This window comes from Gouania willdenowi, chromosome 19 (assembly GCF_900634775.1).
Source record: "Gouania willdenowi chromosome 19, fGouWil2.1, whole genome shotgun sequence".
In the NCBI taxonomy this organism is placed as follows: Eukaryota; Metazoa; Chordata; class Actinopteri; order Blenniiformes; family Gobiesocidae; genus Gouania; species Gouania willdenowi.
Window position 1 is genome coordinate 7638534 of NC_041062.1, and position 25378 is coordinate 7663911.

The window sequence follows — 25378 nt, forward strand, 5'->3', positions numbered from 1 at the left end:
ATGAATACAAATTACACAAAGTGACTCTAAAAACACATAAATCAAAGACAAAACCAAAAAACAAACTCCAAAAACACATAATGGCTCTAAATATGCACAAAATGACTCCAAAAACACATACAAATGACAATAAAAAAGACACAAAATAACTCAGACAACACACAAACAAAAACAAAAATACACAACAGCCATTTGCAGCCAGATGTGATTAGCTTAGCATTAGCTTCCACTCTCTTTGACGTTCCTCTTAAAGTACATCTATCTATTGAGCAGTCCTTTCTAGTGATTCCGAGGAGTAAAACTTGAATGAATGGATAAATGAATGAATGTGGTAAACCCAGGTTCCACAGGGCGAGCATCGGTCATGCATCCGTGAGGTCAAAGGTCAACGCCTGAAGATGAAAGGGAGGCTGGGACACGCTGCCCTTAACCAATCAGAGGACAGCGTCTACCTGTGGGAGGTCCCAGCCTCGCTGTGTCATCATGAGTCAGCGTGAGATGAGTTTTGCTAAAGTTGAGCTTTCCATCAGACGACAACACACGACACACAGAGAGGAGATAGAGCCGTCAAAATGCCTGGTAGGGTGAGAAGTCGACAGCCTTGGCTTTACCTCGGGGCCGACTGGGCAGCGTCTGACATCCTGGGGGCCCCGGAGAGAGAGAAGCGGAGGGGGAGGGCGGGAGAGGGTGGGGTTTGCCAGGTGTGCGCAGGAGCGAGAGGACAGGTAGAGGTAGAAAACGGCAGAGATGGAGAGATGATGGAGGAGGAGGAGGTGAGAAGAGGAACAGAAGCAGCAGTGAGAAGCGGAGATCAGTGCGTCAGCCAAAGAAACAGTGAAACTACTCCTGAGGAAGCAGAAACATGACAACAGAGGCTTCAAAGTCACAGCCAAGCGCCACGGCAACAGAAGCTGAGGAGAAGCAGCAGACGAAGGACGCGCTTCACGCCACATGGAAACACAAACCTGCTTCCATGGCTCAAAAAAGTGTGTTTAAAGCCACGCCCTCACTGAAGGCGTGGCTCATGCTGTGCGTAAATGACACCATCCTCATGACGCTGGTAAACCCCTAATTTCCACCAGATCCGCAACTGCTCCGAAAATGCTGCGAAATAGCAACGCAGCTGATGTCAATGAGATAATTTATACCGCATCCAAATCTTCTTTTGCTGTGCTGCATAAATTCAACAAAGATAAGATAAGCCCATCCGGGACATGAAGTAGTGCATAGACAGAATAAATTATCTGATTTATTTTCAAAATGAAATACTCTGTGTTCAAGGCGGATCATAATTCCTTCCATTTATCGAACCGCTTGCTCCAAACGTTTGGCCCGGCAATCCAAGCACTTTTAAAAAAAATCAATGGGAGAAGCAGTATCAAAGTTAGAGCCCTGCCTCACTTCCACACCCCTTCTCCCATTGACCAAGGTAACCCCCTGGTAGAGGAAAACACCAAACTTCTGGAGCTTCCACTGGACCTATTTTGGACTCTAGCCGAAAACCGAGCACATATTCAGACTCAGAAATAAAACCTGTCCGATGATACCACATTCTTGACAAAATTAGCACTTTTTTCGGCTCTAGCCGGCGCATTCGGACTCTACCTGAGGACCAAGCACATATTCGGACTCGGGGGACCAGACCCAACCAGAACCGATCCGAGCACTTTTTTTAAAAAAACAATGGAAAAAGCAGCATCAAAATTGGAGCCAGGCCTCGCTTCCATACTCCTTCTCCGGGTGACCTCCAGCTTTCTTCAGGTGCTAGGTGGCAGTGAATCGTATTTCACATATAAATATCGCACTTATCCATGGTTGAATCCCAATAATTTCCAAAAAAGTGGAAAATCTGCAGAGCAGGACCAAGTGGATTTCCTTCTGGAAACAATGAACTGTTTGTTTGGCTATGTGCTTCTCTTTGCATTGACTACAACTCACTACATTGCGCAATTACACGTGAATTCCCAAGATCTCCGGAGTCCTCGCTGCAACAGATACACATCACAAACGGAGTCGGTGGGGTTTGAAGGACTGCAGATTAGCGGAGATGTTTTGGAGCAGATACGCATCCAGTGGAAATCTGGTTTAAGCCTGTCATGGCGGCGCTGCGTGGCTGTGCAGTTCTTACCTATCTTGGCTCCTTTCTTGAGCAAAGCCACCACCACCGATGTGTTCCTGCAGCCCACTGCTCGGTCCAGGGGCCGCATGCCGCTGTAGTCCACGTGCTCGATCATGGCGCCGTGGTCCACCAGGAACTGAACCTGAAGGACATCGGATCAAATCTCATTGGTTATGTCATCCTTTGTGATGTCACTACCTGTCCCTGCTCCGAAACCAATGACCTACCACTTCAGAGTCTCCGTAGAACGCAGCGAGGTCTAGCGGTGTGCGTCCGTTCTTGTCTGCGTGGTCGGTAGCAGCGCCGCTTTCCACCAGGTACCGAACTACAGGAAGATGACCTTTAAGACACGCCCAGCTCAGAGCGCTCAGACCCTCCTTATCCAACAGAGACAGAGAGGATCCTGGGAAATATAGACACAATTTATACATCCATCCTTCATCCATCCATCCAACCTTTATCCATCCATCATTAATCCTTCATCCAACCATTCATTATCCATCCATCCATCATTTATCCTGCAGAGACAAAGAGAATCCTGTGAAATACAGAGAGGGTTTACACATCCATCCTTCATCCATCCATATAAATCTATCCATCCATATATTCTTCATCCATCCATCTGTCCATCATTCATCCATCCATCCTCCATCCACTCCACTCTCTCAGATGTTTTCTTCTATAAACTCTGTCACAGAACTTGTGTTATTAATAAATGTTTTGACTTTTATTTCTACATCAGTTTCTCCGCAGGAGGTGGCTCTGATCTTTCAGATCTTATTTTAGCTACATCTGTCATTTCTGACTCTTTTTTTTATAGCATTTACAGTTACATAAACAAAAACATTTTTCACAAAAACCTCTGGTGACATTTTTGTTCGAGACGTCTATATGAGGAGAGTGGACATCTTTGTCATTCTGATTTTTTACGTTACAGCAGGTCTGTACACACTAGTCGCATGTCGACTGATCGTTCACCTTGAGCCAGTAGGAACTCCACAGTGTCCAGGTGTCCCTCGGAGGAGGCCATCATCAGCGGCGTGCGGCCCTGCTTGTCGGGCAGGTTGACATCGGCCCCGTGTGTGAGTAAAAGATCCACAATCTGCAACACAAATATAAATAAATCTACCATCATGTATAAATAGATCCACCATCATCTTTGTCAGCGGTCTCAGATTCTGTTAAACACAGCAAACAGGAAACGAGTTGAATGAATGCTTGTCTAAGACAAAGGCCAGTATTTGTTTGAACTAAAATTGTTTTTGTTTGTTTTTTTTTTATATTAAATATTACATTTAAGTTAAGTTATGACAAAATTACAACAAAATCAACCCAAAATGACTAAAGATATGATGAAATATCAACAAAATATAGAGAAAATAACTGAAGATATGACAAAATGTCCATGAAATACACAAAATAACTGAAAAAAATGACAAAATTAAAACAAAATACACAAAATTACAACAAAATATACTCAAAATAACTCAAGATATGACAAAATCTCAACAAAAATACACAAAATAAACATAAAATGACAATTAAATCTCAACAAAATATATACAAACTAACTGAAGAAGTGACAAAAATGACAATAAAAATAAATAAAATGACAAACTAACTTTTTTTGCAAAAATGACATAAAAATGTACAAAATGACAACAGAAACAAAAAGAAAATTCCTTTTCTGTGTCAATGCTAATAGTGTTCATTATTCTAAATGCTGACGTGAAAGTTGATAATCTGGCTCTCGGATCAAACAATCCCACATTCTTTCCGTTTGTTACAAAATCATATTTCACTGTAAACATCCAAACCTAAACTGAACAAACAAATGCACATGAAATAAAGTTTGATGGTGGGGGGACTGACCTGCCAGTGTCCCTGCCGTACGGCGCTGAACAGCGGTACGATGCCTCTCCTGTTGGGCTGAGCCACAGCCGCGCCCTGTTCCAGTAGCAGGCGACAAACCTCCAGCTTCCCTCGGCCGGAGGCTGCAGTCAGAGCTGAGCAAACAAACAACATGACGGAGGGTCACAACTTTACTGTGTTCAAATCCTACAGCTGCTCCGTCTTTATACCTCATTTTAATGTTCGTTACAAGCAAGATGACGATAATAAATGAGCTGATTAGAGTTTATTGTTCAAAGAAAATGTTTATACTCCTAATTGTACTAAATAAAATGTGATGGTGTTTGGAAAACAGACATCAAAGTGAAAAGATAAAACCAAGATTAAAAAAATATTAAAAAATGCAAATAAACAAAAAAACATTTATTTAAAATTAGAATGCATACAATTACTACATCTTCTAAATGACTAAATAATGTAAAACATGTTGCATTAAAAAAACAAAAAAAACAAGCACTAGTTGACTGCTGCACAAATACATCAATTTCACAATAAAAGCATATGATCCTTTAATATGCTTTTATGACTTCAGTCTGTGGCTGTTTTTTATATTCTAAAGCACAAATTTAACTTACTTTTAGTTTTTCCAGTGTAAGGTTCACAAACATTAAATCAGAGGTTCTCAACTCCTGGGTCAGGACCCAAAAAAGGGGTCATGAGCATTAATAAGGGGAAGAAATAGCAAAGGATAATGTGATAATTCCAGCAAGTTCACTTTATTTTATTTTCTGGAATAATATGTTACGGTTTCATTTATTCAGATAAACTTTTCTCAGGAAATTTACTTTGATCCCCTGACATATTTCGATTTCCATCTGTCAGTCTTCCTCAGACTGATTGCTTTGATGTGTCCGTATGAGCAATCAGTAAAAGCTTTCCTTATGAAAGAACTTGTAATGATACATCAACGCAATCAGTAGATGCCTCTGAGGAAGACTGACAGTTGGAAGTCGAAAAATGTCAGGAGATCAAAGTAAATGTCCTGAAAAAAAAGTTTGTCTCGAATAAATGAAACATTAACTTATTATTTAAAAAAAGATGACAAAATAAACATTATTATTATCCTTTGCTATTTTTTCCCTTATTAATGCTCGCAACCCCTTTTTTGGGTCCTGACCCAGGAGTTGAGAATATCTGATTTAAATTTTGTAAACCTTGGACTGGAAAAAGTAAAAAATAAGTTAAAATTTGTCCTTTAGAATATAATGAGGAGCCGCAGACTGAAGTCATAAAAAAAATCTTTGAGGTTATTTTGCATAAATCGACCCTAGGAAAACCACACAGAAGATAAAGAGCATATAAACACAAAGCGAGTATAGTAAAAAGCATATTAAGTTGGCGCTAACTGAAAACAAATGGACGGATTATGTTAAAAAGATCCTGGAAAGCGTCGTAAATCAAAGAGCAGCTGCAGACGGAGATGAAGAATCTCTGTAGGTCTGTTCGTTTTGATGTTTCATCATTAACTCAGTGACAAGTTAATGAGAAAACTGTCCAAACACCAGTGTTTATGGCAGTGGTTCCCAAACTTTTTTGGGTCGTGACCCCAAAATCACCCATTATAAATTTCTGGCGACCCCAGAGACTAAAGTGAGTTATTTTGCTCATGTTTGTTATACTGTGTTATAAGTAAAATACAATGTGAAAAGATGCACCACTTCAAATATTTTCATACTGCTTTTAATTTGAACTAGATTTATATTTGAGAACGTGTAAGTATATAATACAGTTAGAGAATGTATTCATGATTAATTTGAAAAAGAAAAATATGTATTTAAGCTCTTTCTGCCTCTTCCTGCGCTCTATATCTAATTTTATGATATTATTGTCACTATTGTATTTGTAATATTTTATATATATACTATTTTATATTAGTGGTGTTTTCACCCTATTTATTTTTTAAGGGCTTAATGGGGAACTTGGGGACATAATTTAGTTATGTACAGTTCATGCACATAATGACAAAAAAAAATCATTGAATCCTTGAATTATGTATTGTTCCTTTTTTAATCTGTGCAAAAATAAAAATAAATACATTGATTTACTTTTTAAATTTTAATCAGTAATTTTGTTATTACTAGATATTTAAGGCAGCCCCACATGGGGGTCACGACCCCAAGGTTGAAAAACACTGGTTTTTGGTGTTTAATGCACAGAATCCAGCCAATCCCTGAGCTCTGATGTAAAGCTGAACTATTCTTCCATGATTTCCTGCAGCAGGGATTCTTATTTCTCTAAGCTGCCACAGCAGAAAGTGAGGAGTCATGTTTTCACTCTGCTCTCAGCACCTCTGCACTGTCATCATCGCATGACTCAGCAGCTTCTTCCCCCACAGCCGCACTGCAGCGCTCGGCCTCTCAGTGCCACGTGCCGCACGTAAAACAAGCATTTATTCTTCCTGCTAATGTGCAGCTGATAGCACCTATGCACAGTAACGGTTTAAAGCCCCTACCTGTCTCCCCCCACAGCGTGTCAAAGTTATTGATCTGCGCTCTCTCCACCTCCTCCTCATCTTTCTCTGGCAGGTCCAGCAGGTACGAAACGATCTGAAGGAGAAACGCAATCATCGTCTACAGTCACCTGATCTGAGGTCCATTCAGTCATCATTTTAAACTACATTAACAACCAATTAATAAGTTACAAGAGCATGATGACATTGGATGGATGAATGGATGGATTGATACATTAATTGATGGATAAATGAATGAATGGATGATGAGTGGATGAATTGGTGGATGGATGACTGGATGCAGGAATGATTAATTAATGTTGGACGGGTGTCTGTATGGGTGGATGGATGAATGAATGAATTGATGGATGGATGGATGGATACATGATGGATTAATGATGAATGGATTAATGATGAATTGATGGATAGATAAATAGATGGACGATAGATGGCTAGATGGATGAATTAATGATGACTTGATGGATGGATAAACGGATGGATAAAAGGGTGTTGATGGATGGATGAATGAATTGATGGTTAATGGATGTATGGCTGAATGGATGGATGAAATGATATATGTATGTATGTATGTATGTGTATGTGTGTGTATGAATGAATTAGTACCTCTGTGTATCCCATACTGGCTGCAGCGACGAGCGCCTGCTGCACAGCGTGAGTCTTGGTGAATCCTGACTGATTCTGGTTCTGATTCTGATTCTGGTTTTGTGAGACGTTCCAGTCGCTCTGAATGAGGAACTTAACGACTTCCATGTGACCCCTGAGGGCCGCGTGAACCAGAGCGCTCTGTCCGTTCTTATCCAGATGATCCACCTGCACATAGAACAGAGAAGAACACGCACACATTACAGGGACACGCACTCACTTCCTCTGATGGGAAAAAGTTCATAATTAGGACTGAATTAATACAAAATGTTAAATATGGATGTAGCCTTAGTTAGGGGAACCCATTGTTAAGTTATTGAAGATTTTCCATTTTCATTTGAAATTCAAATAAATGTTATTCAAAATACAATGCAATTTTAATTTTAGATTACATTTAAATGATTACCTTTTTTTATTAATGATTCAAATTGAATAAAATAAAAATAAAATATATATATATATTTTATTTTGATTTAATTGTAATGATCAACATTAAGGCTAGTTAATTTTAGTTTAATTTATTTTAATTGTAAATATCAACATTAAGGCCAGTTATTTTTAATTTAATTCAATTGTAATTATCAACATTAAGGCTAGTTAATTTTAATTTAATTGTATTTATAAACATTAAGGCTAGTTTAATGTCTTTCCAAATTTCAAGGAAAATATCTTATTACTTAAGACTTAATATAATTTGAATTAATTAAACAAAAACTGTTAATTTATGAACTTTTACTTTACTTGTTTCATTTAAAACATTTTTTTCTCTTTGTCTTCGAGCCAACATCTTTTTCAAAATACATTATAATAACATTACAAAGTGAAGTTATCTAAATGTGATGCTATGCTCTGGTTTAACTAAACAATTAGTAAATCATTAATAAAAATATTTAACTGGTAAAATTACTATTTTGTAAACACCAAGGTTGGAAAACAGTCGACGGCGGGACAGGACTGGCCCCCGGTTGGGTGAGAGCTGGCCCCCGGTTGGTCAATTAGCAACCCCCAGCTCACCTTGGCTCTCCTGCGACAGAGCGCGCTCACTATAGTCATGTGACCTCCAGCGGCGGCGTATCCCAGTGGGGTGAGGCCACTCTCTGAGGGGGCGTCAACGGAGGCACCGAACTCCAGCAGCAGAGCCACCATGTCCATGTAGCCCAGGTGGGCGTGGACGCAAAGCACCGGGGCGTTGTTCAGAACCTCCGTACGGTAGTTAACGTTGGCTCCGCCCATCATCAGCAGCCGGGACACCTGGAGCAGAGGTAGGTGGAGTCAGAGGGAAGGAGGAGGAGGGGCTCCTCTGAGGGCATTACCTTTTTATTTATTTTTTTCTGAGAGCGTTACCTTTTTATTTTTTTTTTTCTGAGGGCGTTACTTTTTTATTTTTTTATTCTGCGGGTGTTACCTTTTTATTTTTTTATTTATTTTTTCTGAGGGCGTTACCTTGATGTTGGGCGTGTAGAGGTTTCTGAGCGACGACAGAGCAGCAGAGAGACCTTCAGTGCTGTAGGAAACCCACAGGCCTTGTAGGATGGACGAAGACACGCCCACTTTCTTACTGAGACCCTTCAAACAGGAAGTGAGTAAATATTCATCACCACTCAGAATACGTTTAAATATATACTAACACACAAGAATGTTTCATAAATGGATTAGATATACACATACATACATATATATATATACACATACATATATATATACACATACATATATATATATATATACACATACATATATATATATCTTCATTTCTGAGTCACAGCACAGAAAATATGCAAACTTTTGGACTCTTATTACTGAATAAAAATGAAGAATTGGGCACTAAAGTAAGTCAATCCCCAACTTTCAATTATTTTTAAAAAACACAATTTTGGATTTTATATTTATTCTATCCTGTGTTTTCATTTAATTTGCAACTTAAAGATTGTATTGATGTATTTGTCTTTGCACCATGTTTGTTCTTTTCAATTCGAACAAAGTTTTAAATTAAAATAAGAAATTATTCACATTCAAACATTCAACATTCAAATCAGCAGTAAAAACATTTAATCACATTAGAAAATCTCCCTCTCAGTCATACGCAGTAGAGAAAAAGAGTGCCTTTAACCTGGATTAAAAAATATTAACATTTTTGCATATTTTCCCATTTTATGTAAATTTTTCTTTTCTTTTTTTTTTTCATTTCTGTTTACGTTTTGTGAATTTTTGTTGTCATTCTGTGAATTTTAGTTGTTTTTTTTTCATTTTTGACATGTCATTTATTTTTGTAGGTGAATGGTTTTGTTGTCATTTTGTGTATTATTTGTAATTTTGTGGGTCTCTAAGTAATTTTGTGTGTTACCTCCCATGTCTGATCTACACGTCTCATTTTGTTGGTGTTTGTTGTCATTTCATGTGTTATTAAAGTCATTTTGTGTAAGCCGTACCTTAAAAATATGTGCTTTGAGGATGTGATGTCCCAGCTCGATGGTCTGCTGCCTGTTCAACCTGGTTTCCAGCCTGGAGAACCAGAAGGCCAGGAGTGTGTGTCCACTCCTGCAGGGGGGGGGGGTCAAAGGTTAATTTCCTCCTTTCCTCATTCCTGCTGTCATCTCTTTTCTCCTATTTCCTATTATTTTTCATATTTCTTAATATCAGCAGAGTGTTAAGCTGCAAAGTCACATTCTTCTCCTCCTCTCCTCTTCTAACTACGGAATAGTGCATTTAAGGTGATAATCCTTTGTTTTGTCCAACCGCTGTGTCACATTGTGTCACAAACACGTCAGATCAAGTCAAAGGTCATACGAGGCGATATAACGGGTACTAAAAATGGGACTGCTCCGGGTGCTACGTCGTTGCTACCCACTGTGGAGGTGCGGCGCTGGCAGCAGGCCTTTCCTGGAGGGGGCGGTTCAGACTTTTGTGACAAAAGTCTGAACCGCTGGTTTTTCAGAAGAGGGCAGAGAAGCAACTCAGAGAGCAGGATCAGTGAGGATTGCTCAGAGATGCAGGAATGAAGCCTAATAATACTTTATTGGGCTTCCTTAATACTCAAAGTATTTGATTTAGCATGATTTAGGACCTTTAAAACAACGCTTAGGGTCAAAACAGTGACTCAGGGCTTTTTTCAGGCTGTTAAACACATGGTTCCAGTCCTCACCTCGGGTCACAGAGGAACTTGGTCTTCTCTCCCTCCTCCCTCCAGATCAGCCACTCCCTGAAGGACGGATGGACGAACATCCTGGTGCCATCCCTCCGCTTAACCAGGAACACCGACAGGTTGTCAACCCGCTGCTGGAAGTCCTCCCAGTCCAGTGTGCCCTGACCAATCAGAACAGTTTATTCAACATTGACGCGAAAAACTCGTAAATCACGGTTTATATCTAAAGCAATGGTTCCCAACCTTTTTCTTGTCATGACCCCATGTTTACATCCAAAATTTTCAGCGACCCCAGAGACTTTTTTTTTTCTCTAAAATTAGATTTTTGATTCTGTTTGTTATATTGTGTTACAAATACAAAGTGACAAGATTTGCCAGCTCAGATATGTTCATAAAGATTTTTATTTGAACTAGATTTATAGTTGAGAAAATGTAAGTATAGAATACAGTATGTGGCGTTTTAATTTGACAAAGAATAAGAATTATTTCTGCCCCTTCCTGCACTCTATATCTATTTCTGCGATATTATTGTCAATATTGTTTTGTATATCATTTGTATTATTTTGCATATATTCTATTTATATTACGGGTGTTTTTCTATTGTTATTCTTTTACTGAATTTATTCTTTAGGGGCTTAAAGGGGAACTTGGGGACATTATTTTGTGATGTACAGTTCATGCACATAATAACAAATACAATACCATGATTGCTTTTATTAAGTGTTCAAAATAATCATAAATAAATAAATACATTTCAATCATAATATTTTATTATTACTAGACATTTCAGGTGACCCCATTCTATTGCCACGGGACCCCACATAGGGTCATGACCCCAAGGTTGAAAAACCCTAATCTAAACGAACAGTGAAACCATCAATACGTACTTTGAAACACACAAGCTCACCCACATCGAGTTTTATCCTCAATATACTGCATGTGTATATTAAAACAGATGTTCTCAACATGTGGGTCGGGTCCCAAACATGCATTGCAGACTAATTTTTTAGTATTTAACACCTATAAACCTTTTGCTCTTATTGTGAATTCACTCTTCCCATTTATTGCACTTTTTAATTATTTATAATCATGATATAAACTTATGTTAAATATTATGAATTGTGATATAAACCTTTTCTTTAATTTATTGTTATTTTTTGTGATAACTGCTGTAATATTTTGTATCATCTCTATCTATATTTCTATTTATTGGTATTCAGAGAATCATTAGGAGAATTATTGTATTATAATATATATTTAAATACATGTCGAGTGTTGGCATCCTGAGTGAGAACATGCCCTGGAACATGAATAACGGAGGTGAGACCTGCAGAGAGCCGGAGTTGATGGCCTGGTAGATCTGCTCGTCAGTCAGAGGATGCAGCGACGCCACGGCCACGTTGAGCAGAGGCAGAGCACGCTCAAACGACGACTGCGTGGGGAAGCGCATGTTGCACTGCAGCAGGTAGACCTCGGCCAGGTTCACGGGAACCACCTGAGGAACAAGAAGAAGAAGATTGACATGAGACCACAGCGATGTATCGAGATGAATAATTCATTGTATTTGCGACGTTTCTGAGAAAGAAATGCTTCGTTGTTCTCCTGCATTCTGTGAATAAATGAAAGGAGGCGAACGCCAGAGAAAACATTTCATTAGCAGACGCACACAAACATATTTCTGCCATAACGCAATGAAAAGATATTTCAGTCGTGCTGCATGTCACAAACAGGACAGGTGGAAACAAACAGTGACATTGACTTTTCTGATTATGAGTCACACTTTGTGTACAGAACAAAAGGTTGCAGCGCTGCTGTGAAAGACTCGAGAGCCAAAGCTGGAGGATCGACAACGTCGCTAACTTCACTCAAAGCCACGGAATAAACAAAAGAAATAATCAATCAGAATTTTTATACAGGAAAGATTTCATGTTTCTGTCGATTTATGTTGTTTTGTGTATTTCTTTAACTTTTTTTTTATTACCTTTTTTTTAAAAATTATTTTGTGTGTACTGGACATTTTGCATGTATTTATCGTAATTGTATTAGTTTGAAGAGTCATTTTGTTGATGTTTAGTATGTTTTCTGAGTCATTTTGTGTGTTTTTGAAAAAAAAGTTGTACATTAGCTGTCGTTCAGTGTTTTTGTCATTGCTTTGTCTGTTTTTTTAAGAGTTATTTTATGTATTTGTTTTCATTTCATTGAGTCATTTTGTTGATATTTAGCATGTTTTCTGAGGCATTTTGTGTTTTTGGTGTGTTTTTGAAATCATTTTGTATGTTTTAGTCGTCGTTTAGTGTTTTTGACTTTTTATGTATTACTTGTTATTTTGTGTATTGTTGTTGCCTTTGTGTTTTTGGTCATTTTGTGTGTGTTTGTTTTCCTTTTATTTGCTTTAAGAGTCATTTTGTGTACTTTTGTTGTCAGTTTCTTGTCATTTGTTTTAGAAACCACACAAATCCAGACCACTAGACGCTGGTAGTTTGTTCATCCAAACTTCACTTTTGTTGTCATCTGATGCAGATTTTAATCACTCTTTAAAAAATGTTTTGGGGTTGAAAAATGATCTTGAGTTGGGAGTTTCATTTGGATCTTTGTGAAAGTTGGTGGTAATTATTAATCTGCTGAAGATTTGGGAATATTTGAAGCAGGGATGTAACCTTTAATGTGTGGGCTTTGATTGGTTTAATAATGAGACACTTAGGGAATGGATTAGTGTGAAATTGGGCGATCACATGCTTAGTTCCCCTACCTTATAGCTGGAGCTCTTGAGAACCAGGTAGCCCTTCTCGATGAGGTCAAAGGTGAGCTTCAGGTACAGGTAGGATCCCTGGCTCAGAGCTTTCAGGTGAGTGCTCAGCTTTCCAAACGTGGTGTTGTCCATCTTGCCGTTGAGCGAGATGTTGTTCTGGATCTCTGGGCTGCTGTGGATGCGGTGCAGGATGTAGCCCTGCAGGTCCTGGTCGATGGCGTCGTTTTCCTCCAGCCCGTCCAGAGAAATACGGTGGAAGGGCAACGCGTTGGTTATTTCCTGCAGAGCAGGAAAGAGGGCGGGGTCAAGAGTGTGTGAGGGAGACTCAAAGAGAAGCAGAGGAATTACATCTTATAAGGTAAACGGTTTAAATTGTAATTATTGTTATATTATATTTTCTTCAATTAATAATTGTTTATTCATTCATTCACATTTACAGTTTTTAAATTCATTCACTAATTTATTTATTCCGTTATTTGTCTGTTTGTTGAATTGTTATTGTATTTATTTCTACAGGTATTGAATCATTGTTTGAAATTATTTAATAATACGTAATTCAATTTTATTCTTACAATATTTATTACTTTGGAACCACAAAATATAATGTATTTATTACCTATTTATGTATTTATTAGTTCATTATTAATATTATGCATTTATTAATTCATTTTTAAATGTTTCTTTACAATATTTATTGCACATATAATTGTTTAGTCATTTGTTCAAATCTACATTTTTAAAATTCATTTTATTTGTTGTTGGTTTAATTATAATTGTATTTATTTCTACAGGTATTAAATGATTTACATACTCATTCAATTATTTGATATATAATAATAATAATAATAATAATAATAATAATAATAATAATAATAATAATAGTAAATAAAAATAATAATTATTTTTTTTTATTTTTACAATATCTTATTAATTTTTGCAACAAAAGACTATCCTTACAGTTAAACACTACAGCCTTTTTTCTTTTTTAAAAAAAAAATAATTCTCCCTCCCTCCTTCAATAATAATAATAATAATAATAATAATAATATTACTGCTGTTCTTCACCTGTAGCGTGGTGCGAACCGTCACCACCAGTTTGAGCCACGGTGGGAACCTGTTGATGGTTTTGCTGAGGAAGGACACGATGGTGTCTCCGTAGTCCGGCTTGTGGAACTCGGCCTCGTTGAGGCCGTCGATGAGGATGATGAGGTCTTCCTCGGAGGTGATCTTCCTCTCTGCAAAAAACCATCATCATCATCACATCAAACACCTTTAGAAACACATGAGCGATCAAACTAATCACAGCTTCATGTTTGTTTATCCAAACGTCGATTTCTAAGGCCGGTTGAGTTCGAGCTTTGAGAGCAATTAGTGACGAGCGTGCACGGTTTGTGCACGGCAGCTCATCAACGAGAATAAATGAGACTCTGATGTCTGGAGAGGCATCAAATATAAAAGCAATAAGCTGAGCTGCAAAAGAATTTCAGATATTTTCTTTTATTTATTAGAAAGAAAAATAATTCTAGCTCACAGTTGCTTTTATCAGGATGGAAACTTGAGTTTGTTGTCAGGTGGACTCTTTAAAGGGCTCATGTTACGCTAAATCAACTTTTCTGAGCTTTTCTGTGCTTTTAACATCATAAAAGTGCTATTATATATATCGGCCCAATAGTAGCGTGAAAACAAATATTGAATTCAAATTTCTGGATTTTCCGATTTTTTATTATTAAAAATTACGTAACCAATTGGTTAATAATAAATGGGTCAGTTTTTCTAATACCTACTGTTGCTGACTATTGTTCTCTGTTTGAGTAACATCACTTGATCAAGCCTTTTCTAACGTTCCACACTACGAAATAAGTAATTCATATTGTTTTATTGAAGAAAAGAGAGAGAGAGAGAGAGAGAGAGAGAGAGAGAGAGAGAGAGAGAGAGAGAGAGAGAGAGAGAGAGAGCGAGAGAGAGAATCTCCGGCTCTCATTGGGCGCTGGGCGGGGGTGGCGCACTAAAACATGTATTTCTATTTAATGCATTCTATTCTTTCTTATTATGAATGTGCAAAAATTAATACATTTTTACATTTGAAAAAAATATTTTACATTAACTCACCTTTTTCTGCACAGGATATAATTTGTCTATTATTATTATTATTATTATTATTTTAATATATTTCTAGTTTAGGGAAGGTATTTTTTATTTGTCTTTTCTTTGCATGGTGGAACTTTTATAGTACCTTTGTAAAGAGCGTCCAGGGGCTCCAGGACCCCCCTCCTGAACGAGGCCAGCGGGTCCTGGACACAGGAGCGCAGACTGAGCGCGCTCTGTAGGTGTGGCTCTCTGAGCAGCTGCTCCCTGTAGGCCACCAGGTGAGGAGAGCGGCACAGAAGAGCCGCCACATTGTGCACGAACTCCGGCACCAGACAGGTGTAGGCGTTGTCCGCCTGGCAGTAGTGGTATGCCACCACCTGGGGGCCACAGAGAGACGTGTCATAATCCACACAACCTTTACAAACATTTTCCCGTGAGTCTTCTTCACCTGACTCGAGTGGGCAACGTTTATGTGTTTTTAGGAGTATTTTTGTTTGTTTTTGTTGTAGTTTTGTATATTCTTCTCTCATTTTGTCTATTATTGTGGTCATTTGAGTTTTTGGTGTAAATTTTTATTTCTTTTTGTTGTCCTCTTGTGATTATTTCCGTAATGTTCTTGTTTTTTGGTGTAATTCTTTAGTATTAGAATTTTTTGGTATATTTGTAGTCTTGTGTGTTTTTGTTGTTGTTTTGCGAATTTATGAAATCAATTTGTATAATAATAAAAATAATTTTTTGAATAATTTTCCTTCATTATTGTCTTTTTTATATTTTTTGGAGTCATTTTGCTCATTTTTCTCTAATTTTGTGTAATATTGATAATTTTTTTTGTGTTCTGAAGTGATTTTGTGCATTTTTGTTGTTGTTTTATGTGTTTGAGGAGTATTTTTGTGTTTTTTTGTTGAAGTTTTGTATATTTTTCTCTCATTCTGTCTATTTTTGTGGTCATTTGGGTTCTTGGAGTAATTTTTGAAGTTTTTTTTTGTAAATGTTTTTGTCGTTTTGCCTATTTGTGGGGTCATTTTGTATAATTTTTTGGGGTTTTTGAAGCAATTCTTTTTATTTTTTGAGTCGTTTTGTGCGCTTCTGGTTGTGTTTTTGGAGTTATTTTACTTTATTAACACTTCTTGTGTATCTTAATGTAATTTTGTTTTCATTGTTATGTGTTTTTTTTGGAGTAATTTTGTGTCTTCTTAACTTTTTTGTGCGTTTCCTTTGGGAGCCACTCAGAAATAGACAAAAAGCCGCATGTGTTCCCTGGGCCGCCAGTTCCCCCAGTGTGTAATAAGTAATCCCAGCACAGAGAAATCAGAGACCATGAGTGAGTTTTGAGAAAGTTCAGCAGGTTTGAGATTTCAAACCTAATGTTAATTTTTTAGTCACGATGGAATCAAAGCGTTTGAAACAAAAGAAGTTGAGCTGCATCAATGATGCAAACTTCACACGATCCAATAGCCTGGGTGGGAAACGGCTTTCTGCTGGCATCAATATTTAATAAAGCTCCCTGGCAAAGTTGTTTTTTCTATTTTAAACACATCTGCATAATGCATCAGGCTGGGACAGGGATCCAGATGGCAGATCAGCAGGGGGGGAGTGAAGGGCCACAGCACAAGGAAGAAAGACGACCGACGCTTTTAAACACGGTGTGTGAACATATCACACTCATTTGGTGTGTTCGTGAGGATGTTTGGTGTTTTAATTCTGTGTATTTTTGTAGTTGTTTCATGTGTTTTTTGAGACTTTTGTGGGTTTTTCTTGTCGTTTGTATTTTTGGCGATATTTTTTTTTTATTTTTTTGTCTTCATATGTATTTATTTATTTATTTTTTGAAGTAATTTTTTGTATTTTTAGTTTTTTGTTTTGGTGGGAGAAGGCCTGGAGTAATTCTGTGTTTTTGTTGTTATTTTGCATATTTTTGGAGTCATTTTTTACAATTCTTTCTTATAATGTGTGTTTTTGGTGATGCTTTGTGTCTTTTGGAGTAATTCTGTGTATTCTTGCTTTATGTGATTTTTGAGTCTTTTGTGGATTTTTGTTGTCTTTTGAGTTTTTGTATTTTTTTGTCATTTTGTAAAAAACAAAAAAGAAAAATCAAGCTCTATCCAATAACCTAACATAATACAAGGTTCCAACTTCTCACAGCTTAAGCTCCAAATGATGCAAATAAAAACAAATATCTGCATTTTTTCCAATTCCTATGTTTTCTATTCTATATGTTTCAGCTTCCAAAAGTTGGGTGTTTGTACCTGTGATGCCAGCCTCCTCATGCCTTCCTCCTGACGCCGCCTCATCTCGGGGGTCCCAGGACAGCTGCCTCCTCCCAGGGTGCCGTGCGTGGGCTGCGGCTGAGTGAGAGGAAGCCCCTCTCCATCTGCACACGCACACACACACACACACACACACACACGATTAGACATTACTCTCAGCGATGCTGCAAATAAGCAACAGAAAGATTCCCACGTTTTGGTGAAGCTTGAGGGCTATCCGACGCTATCTGCCTCATCCTGGTGCCGTGGCAGCTGAGGGCCACCAGCCGGGAGACGATGGCCGTCTTTCCAAAGCCGATGTTCCCAACCACGACCACGCCGCGGCTGGAGCTGGAAGCAGAGCGGTTGAGGTGGGCGTCGATCTCCTGGAAGAGCCACTCGCGGCCCGTGAAGACGGAGTCCATAGTGATGCTGGGGACCTCGAACAGCAGCGGTTTGAGGGCGATGTCGTGAGGGCGGTATGGGGCGAAACGCACTGCGGCGACAAAGACTCGGAGTTAAAACATATTTATTTGGTAAGAACATTTGGCTTTTATTGCTAATGTGTTCTCTCATTTTAATTCATAATTTTCTGTGAAAATATATTTTTAAACACTCCTCTATCAAGGATGTAAAAACAATCAATGTGGCGATATATCACGATATTTCACCTTGCGATTATCGTATTGATCCAAAAATGATTTTTTCATTTAACTTTTAATTGTGCTAACATATGTTGTACAAACATTATCTTTGCTTTAATTCACGGCAAATCAGTTCAGATTTGCCTGCATTATAATCCTTAAAAAAATAAAAATTAAAAAACTGAATAAAAAATAATAATTTGGATTTCAAGAGTCTGAATTATTATACTATCAATATTCACACCTTATCTATCAAATATTGGCTCCTTGTGAGTCGTAAAACCGGCTACAAAACAAGAACAAAGCTCCAACATAAACCAAAAATAATTAAACAATCGGGTGAATTGTACGGCGGTGAAACAGAGTCGGAGTTAGGGACGCAGGAATCACAACATATTTCTTTGGTAAGAACATATTTCTAATATTCATAATTTTCTGTGAAAATTAATTTTTGAACTCTCCTCTGTCAATATTTTACCATTACTTATAAGGATGTAAGAAAAAAATCAATTTGGCGATAAACTGCGATATTTCACCGCACGATTATCGTATCAATCCAAAAAATGACCAAATCACTACTCCTTTCATTTAACTGTTAATTGGGCTAACTTATGTAATGCAAATATATAAATATAAATATATTAGCTTTACTCTACAGCAAATCGGTTCAGATTATTTTTTGTGTCTTTTGGAGCCGTTCTGTGTATTTCTGTAGTTGTTTTATGCGTGTTTCTGTTGTCGTTTAAGTTTTTTTTTTTAATTTTAAATTTTAATTTCCTTCTTGTGCATTTTTATGTAATTTGCTATTTTTTTTTAATAGTAATTTCATTGAATTTTTGTTCCTTTTTTGTATATTTCTAGAGTGATTATGTATATTGAATTGAAATGATTATACTTTAGTAATCCCCGAGGGGAAATTCAGTTTCAGTTGCATCCCGACCAAGAAACATTCTCTCATTTTGATAATATTTTATGTGTTTTGGGAGTATCTTTGAGCGTTTTGCTTATTTTTTAAGTCGTTTTTTATGAATATTTCTCACATTGTGTGTTTTTGATGATGCTTTGTGTCTTTTGGAGTAATTCTGTGCCTTGTCGTCGTTTTATGTGTTTTTTTTACTCTATGATTTTTGTTGTTTGAATTTGGGTGAAAATGTTCAAAAAGTAAAAACAGGAGGCAATTTTTTTGCTTCACTTTAGACATTTTCAGCACATACGACACGACACACACCTTTATTAAATGCTGCGTTCAGCTCCCCTTAAGCAGGAGTGTCATTACTTTCAATTTAACATCAGTGTCTGGCAGCGGCACCTCATTTTAAAACGTGAACAATCCAAACGCTTTGTAAGAAAAAGTGGAAGCACTTGACGAGAGCATCGTGACACGTGAAGAGCATCAGCAGCAAGAGCCTGATGTGACAAATGAAAGTTTAAAGGGACTTACGTGACTGGGATTGCCAGGCATGGCTGTTATTTGCTGAAGCCGAAACAAACGCCAAAGCAGCAGCAGACAGAAAAAAAGAGAAGAAGGAGAAGAAGAAAAGAGAGGGAGTAATAAGAGAGAAGCAGGGGACAGGAAGCGGGACAGAGTGCAGCTCCATAAGCAAATAAAGCTTTAGCATCAGCCATCACACATTTCAACACAGTGCATTTGATGGGACAGTCTGCTAAAAAAAATAAATCAAACATTTCCTGTAACCGTATAATAAATCCAACTCAACTTCATCTATATAATGGGAGACAAAGTTAGAACGCTCAGTTTTGTTGTTTTCGTCAACGTTTCAAGTGACAGGAAGTTGGCAGCATCAAGCGTTCCAGTTTCAAAATAAAAGCTTGAGTAGAAAAACCCTAGAAAGTGAACAGTGACGAGGATCAGCAGCTGTCTAATTATAAAAAATAAAGCTGTGTGATTTTAGCGAAGGCATTTCTTTTTTAATCAACGACCCCCGACCACCAAAATAAAGGTGCCAAAGGTATGTAAAAAGTAGGAACAATTAGTTTAAACTGGCAATTAGTGGGAATGACAAATTGTGAATGGGGTTAAATTGGCAAAAATAAGCATGAAATATGGTAAAAAGAGGGTAATAATGGGTTAACATATGTAACAATAGGTGGGAAAAGTGGTGGAAAGGGTTTATAAGCGCCGAAAATGTCTTGAAAGTGGGAAAAATGTGCAGAAATGGGAGCAATTTTGAAAAAAATGCAAAAAAATTTGGCAAGAAAAAGTGATGAAACCAGGTTAAAATTTGGCAAGTTTGGTGTAGTTGTAGAAAAAGGGTAAAAATAAGCAAAAATTGACTCAAATTGTTGAAAAAAAAATTCTTAGGTTCTTGAAGGCATCTGGCGACCCCCTCCCAAATCAGGTCCTGAACCCAAAGTTAGGAACCCCTTCACTAGAGCAATGCAATGTAAAGAAGAAATCTGTTGCTTTTCACTGCCTACCGATCACAAATGCATCACAACTGAGTTTAAATTGTTCACGTCCAGGCTCAAGTTGTGGCTTCAAACAAATCCAAGTTGTACCCACTTGTAAATAATGTTTTAATAGTGTGAGTGCGTGTGATGAGTTAGTGTGTGTATCTGTGTGAGCTGAATGTGGGAATGCATAAATCCTAGCTCACTGATGTAAATAAGTAATTAATGTGTTTAACATTGTACTTTTATACATTTTGTATATATAGAAAAGCTCAACCAGGGACAGGAGTTGAGAATTAGCACTAGCTATACACTCTCTGTGCATCGCATCAGTTGCATCTTTTGCTGTAACTACGTCTGACTGCGTTGTCCATGTCAAATAAATAAATAATAAAAAAAATAAATAAAATTTCCACATCTGAATTAAACTCCGTCTCTCTTTATGCGACTGTTCAAACACATCAGTTTGTGTTTGCCTCACTTTTCTCTACTTTTCTTCCACTCAGCACCTCTACAGAGGAAACTTTGGATCTGATCCGTCCTGAGAGATAGAAATATCTGCTGGTTGTGGTCAAGCTGTGGCTGGGCCAGCAGTTCATTTCACACTCTGCAGACTGAGTGTCAGTGAGAAGCTCAGAGTGAGTCAGAGCTGTGGAGAATAAGTACAAAGCACTGGACTGGTGAGAGTGTGTGTGTGTGTGTGTGTGTGTGTGTGTGTGTGCAGGTATGATACTGTGAGAGGTATGAGAGTGAAGAGAGAGAGTGGGAGTGTTGCGTAAGCTCGTCTCCTGTAAATGACGGTGGTTGTGCTGATTAGGAGCCTTTCTGCACAAACATAATGAGCTAATATTGCTCTTAATGTAGTCGCTGCTACTGAAACGCTACTGCAGGGAAGATAATAATGAGAAGAAAGGAGAATATTCGGACTGGTGCCACCAGCATTAAGTAGCAGAAGATGCTGAGTATGAACAGAGATGCATTTTACTGGCGTTAGCTGCAGTCCCAGCTGATCATAGAAGGTGAAATGTTAACCTGGTAAACCCAATGTGATGCACACGAGAAAACGTGCAGCAGTAGTTTCATAAAACACCAAAATACACCGAAATGCATGAACGAAATATAGTAATTATAACTTGTTTATTTTATAATAATGTTAATTAAATAAATGCATGTTCAAAAAAACAAAAAAAAGAACTCCAACAAAGCCACATGGAAATCCATAATTCCAGCAAGTTCATTTTATCTTCATTTTTCAACAATATGTTAAGGTTTTATTTATTCAGGAACAATCTACCTTCAATGAGTCACATAACACTTTAATTATAAACAAGTTTTCAGCAAAGTCTTTTTGTGGACTTTTGTTGTAATATTATGCATTTTTGTTGTAATTTTGTGTGTTTTTGGAGTAATTTTGTGTACTTTGGTTATGATCTCATGTATTTATCTTTTCTCTTCTCATTCTTTTGCGTTTGTATTGTAATTTTGTGCACTTTTCTTCTCATTTTCTGTATTTATCTTAAAAATAAAATGAGAATAAAAATAATTCTGAATAGAAATAACAACAAATTTGCCATTTCTGTTTCGCAAAGTCAAAAACCAAGTCTGCAAACACAATTAATTTTAAAAGTTTGAAAATAATTTATATTTTAGCATGTTGTATGTATACAGTAACTATGTATACATGTGTTGGATATGGAAATTAGCCTTTGTCTAGATGGCCCATGGACATCGCTATTTTTAAATGAACGCCTCTGTTCTGTCCCTCCCAAATAAACTAATAAACTAATGAATAAAAAAAAAAAAAACAACAGTGCGGCTTTGTGCAATACTGCAGGTTCCATCCGTTCTCGACATGAACACAACATTCCACCTTGAGCCGCCGTTCTCAGACTTCGGCAGATCAAATTGCAACATTGTGCACGTGTGCAGTCTCACAGCCGACTGCTGCGTCAGGTTTCCATTAAAACGCAGCAGTCGTGTTGTGCGCAGGGACCAGGGGACTATCAGTGTGTGTGTGTGTGTGTGTGTGTGTGTGTGTGTGTGTGAGAGAGGAGTGGATGGATTGCAGCGGCTCATAATCCTGCACATAGTAATGCTTCTTTTACCCTCGGGAGACGGTGAGCAGGTATCACTCCCATTGAGAGAGAGTCTCAGACTTTAATTATTCACCAGGTGAGGATGAGGAAGAGAACCCGAGGGAGGAAGAGGAGGAGGAACCAGAAGTGACAGGAATGTAGTCTGGGTATCAGTCTTCTTCTTCTTCTTCTTCTTCTTATGAGAGGTGTTTTTAGGGGGCGGGGGTTACATCAGGTCGAGTTAGCTTGACAGCTGACGGAAGAGTGAGTGAGTGAATGATATTATTCCCTAAATTCCAGGTTTCCGTAAAGTCAAGCCGTTCCGCATTTAAGGCAAACACAGCTCGACTCATCTTACATAATAACAGTTAAAAAAAACCCAATCTTATATAATTTGCTGAGGTGGCTTTTAGTGCAAATTACCACCATAGACTTAAATATGCTTACACTGTGCTTTCATTCCCTCGTTAAATTAGTATAAAACATCCTTATGGGAACATGCTTTTAACAGTGGGGAGATCCAACTGTTAGCATTACAAGCTAGCATTAATTTAGCATTAACCACTCAGAGGTTCTCAACCTTTGGGGTCGGTACCCCATTTGTGGTCATGAGGCACTATGAGGGGGTCTTTTTTTTTTTTTTTTTACTAATTTTTACCCATTTTTTGCAACTACACCAAAGTTGCCATATTTTAAATATTTTCTTCACGTTTCTTGCCATAGTTTTGCTCCTTTTAATCGATTTTTGCTACATTGCTCTCATTTCTGCCACTTCTCCATCAAATTTCAATGCCTTTTCTGCAAATTTTTCTACTTTCAAGACATTTCTAAATGTTTGAAATGCATTTTCTGCACTTGTAAATGCTTTCCACCACTTTTCCCACCTAATGGCCCATAATTGTCACTTTTAACCTCTTTTCACCATAATTCATGCTTCTTTCTGGCAACTTAACCACATTCACGATTTGTCATGCCCATTATTTGCCAATTTAAACTAATTGTTTGTACTTTTTTGTGCCACTTTTAAGCCAATATTGACACTTTCAACCCTTTTTACCACTTTTGGCCACTCAATTGTACAATTGTAACTTTTAACCAATTTCTGTGGTTTTTAAAATCCCATTTCACCACCTTTTACACCATTTTAGTCACTTAAGCCATTTAATTTTTGATTAAAACAAGGATTCACATCTTTAAGACTATATACTTAATATTAATGAACTTCCTGGATAACAGTGGATATTATTCAGATCAATAAATAAATGTGGTTATCACAGATTCATAGAACAATGGACCATTATTTTGCTGACTTTATGGATGGGCCCCAAAAATCTCTCCCCTTTATTCCCCCTTATAGATGACCCTGTCTCCACATGACTGTTCTTCAATGTTCAGGTCTGTGTTCAACCACCTTCAGCTACAGTGGGGGTCCCCGGTCTCTGGAACCTTTATTTTGGGGGTCGTGAGCTGAAAAGGTTGAGAACCACTGCACCAACTGATGCATCTCCTGAGTTCTGATCAATCAAACCTGTCTTTATCCTAAAGTGGAGCTATAGCCCTGTGTGTAACTGAGAGGACGTTGAGCTGACAGACGGAGACAAAGTGAGGGGAAGTGAAGACAAACGAGGGAGAGAATGTGTGTGCACGGAGCACAGAGCTGGTGGTGAACACGAGGTGGGTGGTAAATCTTGGAGGTAGGCAATGCAGGAGCGTGAAAAGGTCCATCACAGCGTGACTCACTCTCCTCAAAACAGCAGCACAGCTCCAGCCCTCCACGGCCTGGCATCAGAAGAAGAAGAAGCTTCGACAGCTCGTGTGTTGCTAAAAAACGGACTAAAGGCCACTCAGCTTCTGGGATTATATCACACGCGTATACGTTTGAATAAGGCTGTCAATCACAAGCATTATCTACCTTTAATGAGCCACAAACCACTTTCATAACCAACACGTTTTCAGCACTTTTTAAGAGTCTTCCTGTGTACTTTTGTTGTAATTTCATGTATTTTGGGTGTAACAGGGTATTTTTCTGTCATTTTCTGTACTTTTGTGTGTTTAAATGTAGGGTGTTTTGTGTAATTGGGGTCCGAAGGCCAGTATGGCCAGAAGGACCCTATTGTAATTACTTTTATTTACTATTATTCCTCGCCGCAACAAATGCTAAATTTGACCCCCTGAACACGCATGAAGTCTCACCAAAATTGGTACACACCTCAGAACTGGTGTAAAATTTAATAATTTGGTGCAATGAAAAAAAATCAGTAAAATATGCATGCACAGCGCTCATTATAGGCACAAAAAAAAGCAATGGAACTGCAAGACCGGCAGGTTTGTCCAATACGAAAAAAATTCACCACATATATTATTGACCCCAGGATGAGCAAAAAGTTACATTATGACCATGCCCAAAACCAAACAGGAAGTCAGCCATCTTGGGTCAAAGGTTAAAAATGGTGTTTCGCCCTGGAAACGAATTTGAGCAAACTAGTTTTGTGTGTTTCTGGAATATTTTTGTGCACTTTTGTCGTAATTGAATGTATTTTGGGTGTATTTTTGGCATAATTTTATACATTTTGGTGTAATTCTATATTTTTATGTTGTAATTTTATGTACTTTGGGTGTCACAATGCATTTTTCTGTTGTTTTGTGTACTTTTGTGTGCTTTTCTCTAGTCATTTTTTGTGTTTGTGGTGTAATTTTTTGTACTTGACTTCTCATTTTGTGTATTTTTGGAGTCATTTTGTGTATTTTTGCATCCTTTTGAGAGTTAATGTTGTCCTTTTGTGTGTTTTTTGGAGTCACTGAGTGTATTTTCTTGGTTTATTTGTTTTAACTTTTGCCTGCAATTATCGTTTTATTATTTTTCCATCTCCATGCCAGCAA

The 25378-nt window shown here is 37.7% G+C and overlaps 1 protein-coding gene across 8 annotated transcripts in view; it reads right to left on the minus strand.

Moving 5' to 3' along the window:
* Positions 1-25378, minus strand: part of tanc2b (tetratricopeptide repeat, ankyrin repeat and coiled-coil containing 2b) — a 179524-nt gene that overhangs the window by 8876 nt on the left and 145270 nt on the right. For 5 of the 8 annotated variants that reach the window (XM_028476874.1, XM_028476873.1, XM_028476876.1 and 2 more), the window contains 18 exons: positions 19453-19485; positions 17582-17863; positions 17368-17492; positions 15267-15498; positions 14099-14268; positions 13034-13312; positions 11612-11779; positions 10285-10445; positions 9572-9680; positions 8586-8708; positions 8157-8393; positions 7104-7310; positions 6483-6576; positions 3992-4125; positions 3098-3221; positions 2347-2522; positions 2129-2261; positions 612-641 (listed from right to left, as the gene is read on the minus strand). In XM_028476874.1, the coding sequence (XP_028332675.1) occupies positions 612-641; positions 2129-2261; positions 2347-2522; positions 3098-3221; positions 3992-4125; positions 6483-6576; positions 7104-7310; positions 8157-8393; positions 8586-8708; positions 9572-9680; positions 10285-10445; positions 11612-11779; positions 13034-13312; positions 14099-14268; positions 15267-15498; positions 17368-17492; positions 17582-17863; positions 19453-19485 (2817 nt within the window). The remainder of the gene's footprint in view (positions 1-611; positions 642-2128; positions 2262-2346; positions 2523-3097; positions 3222-3991; positions 4126-6482; positions 6577-7103; positions 7311-8156; positions 8394-8585; positions 8709-9571; positions 9681-10284; positions 10446-11611; positions 11780-13033; positions 13313-14098; positions 14269-15266; positions 15499-17367; positions 17493-17581; positions 17864-19452; positions 19486-25378) is intronic. The other 3 variants (XM_028476878.1, XM_028476877.1, XM_028476879.1) reach the window with 3 other exon arrangements.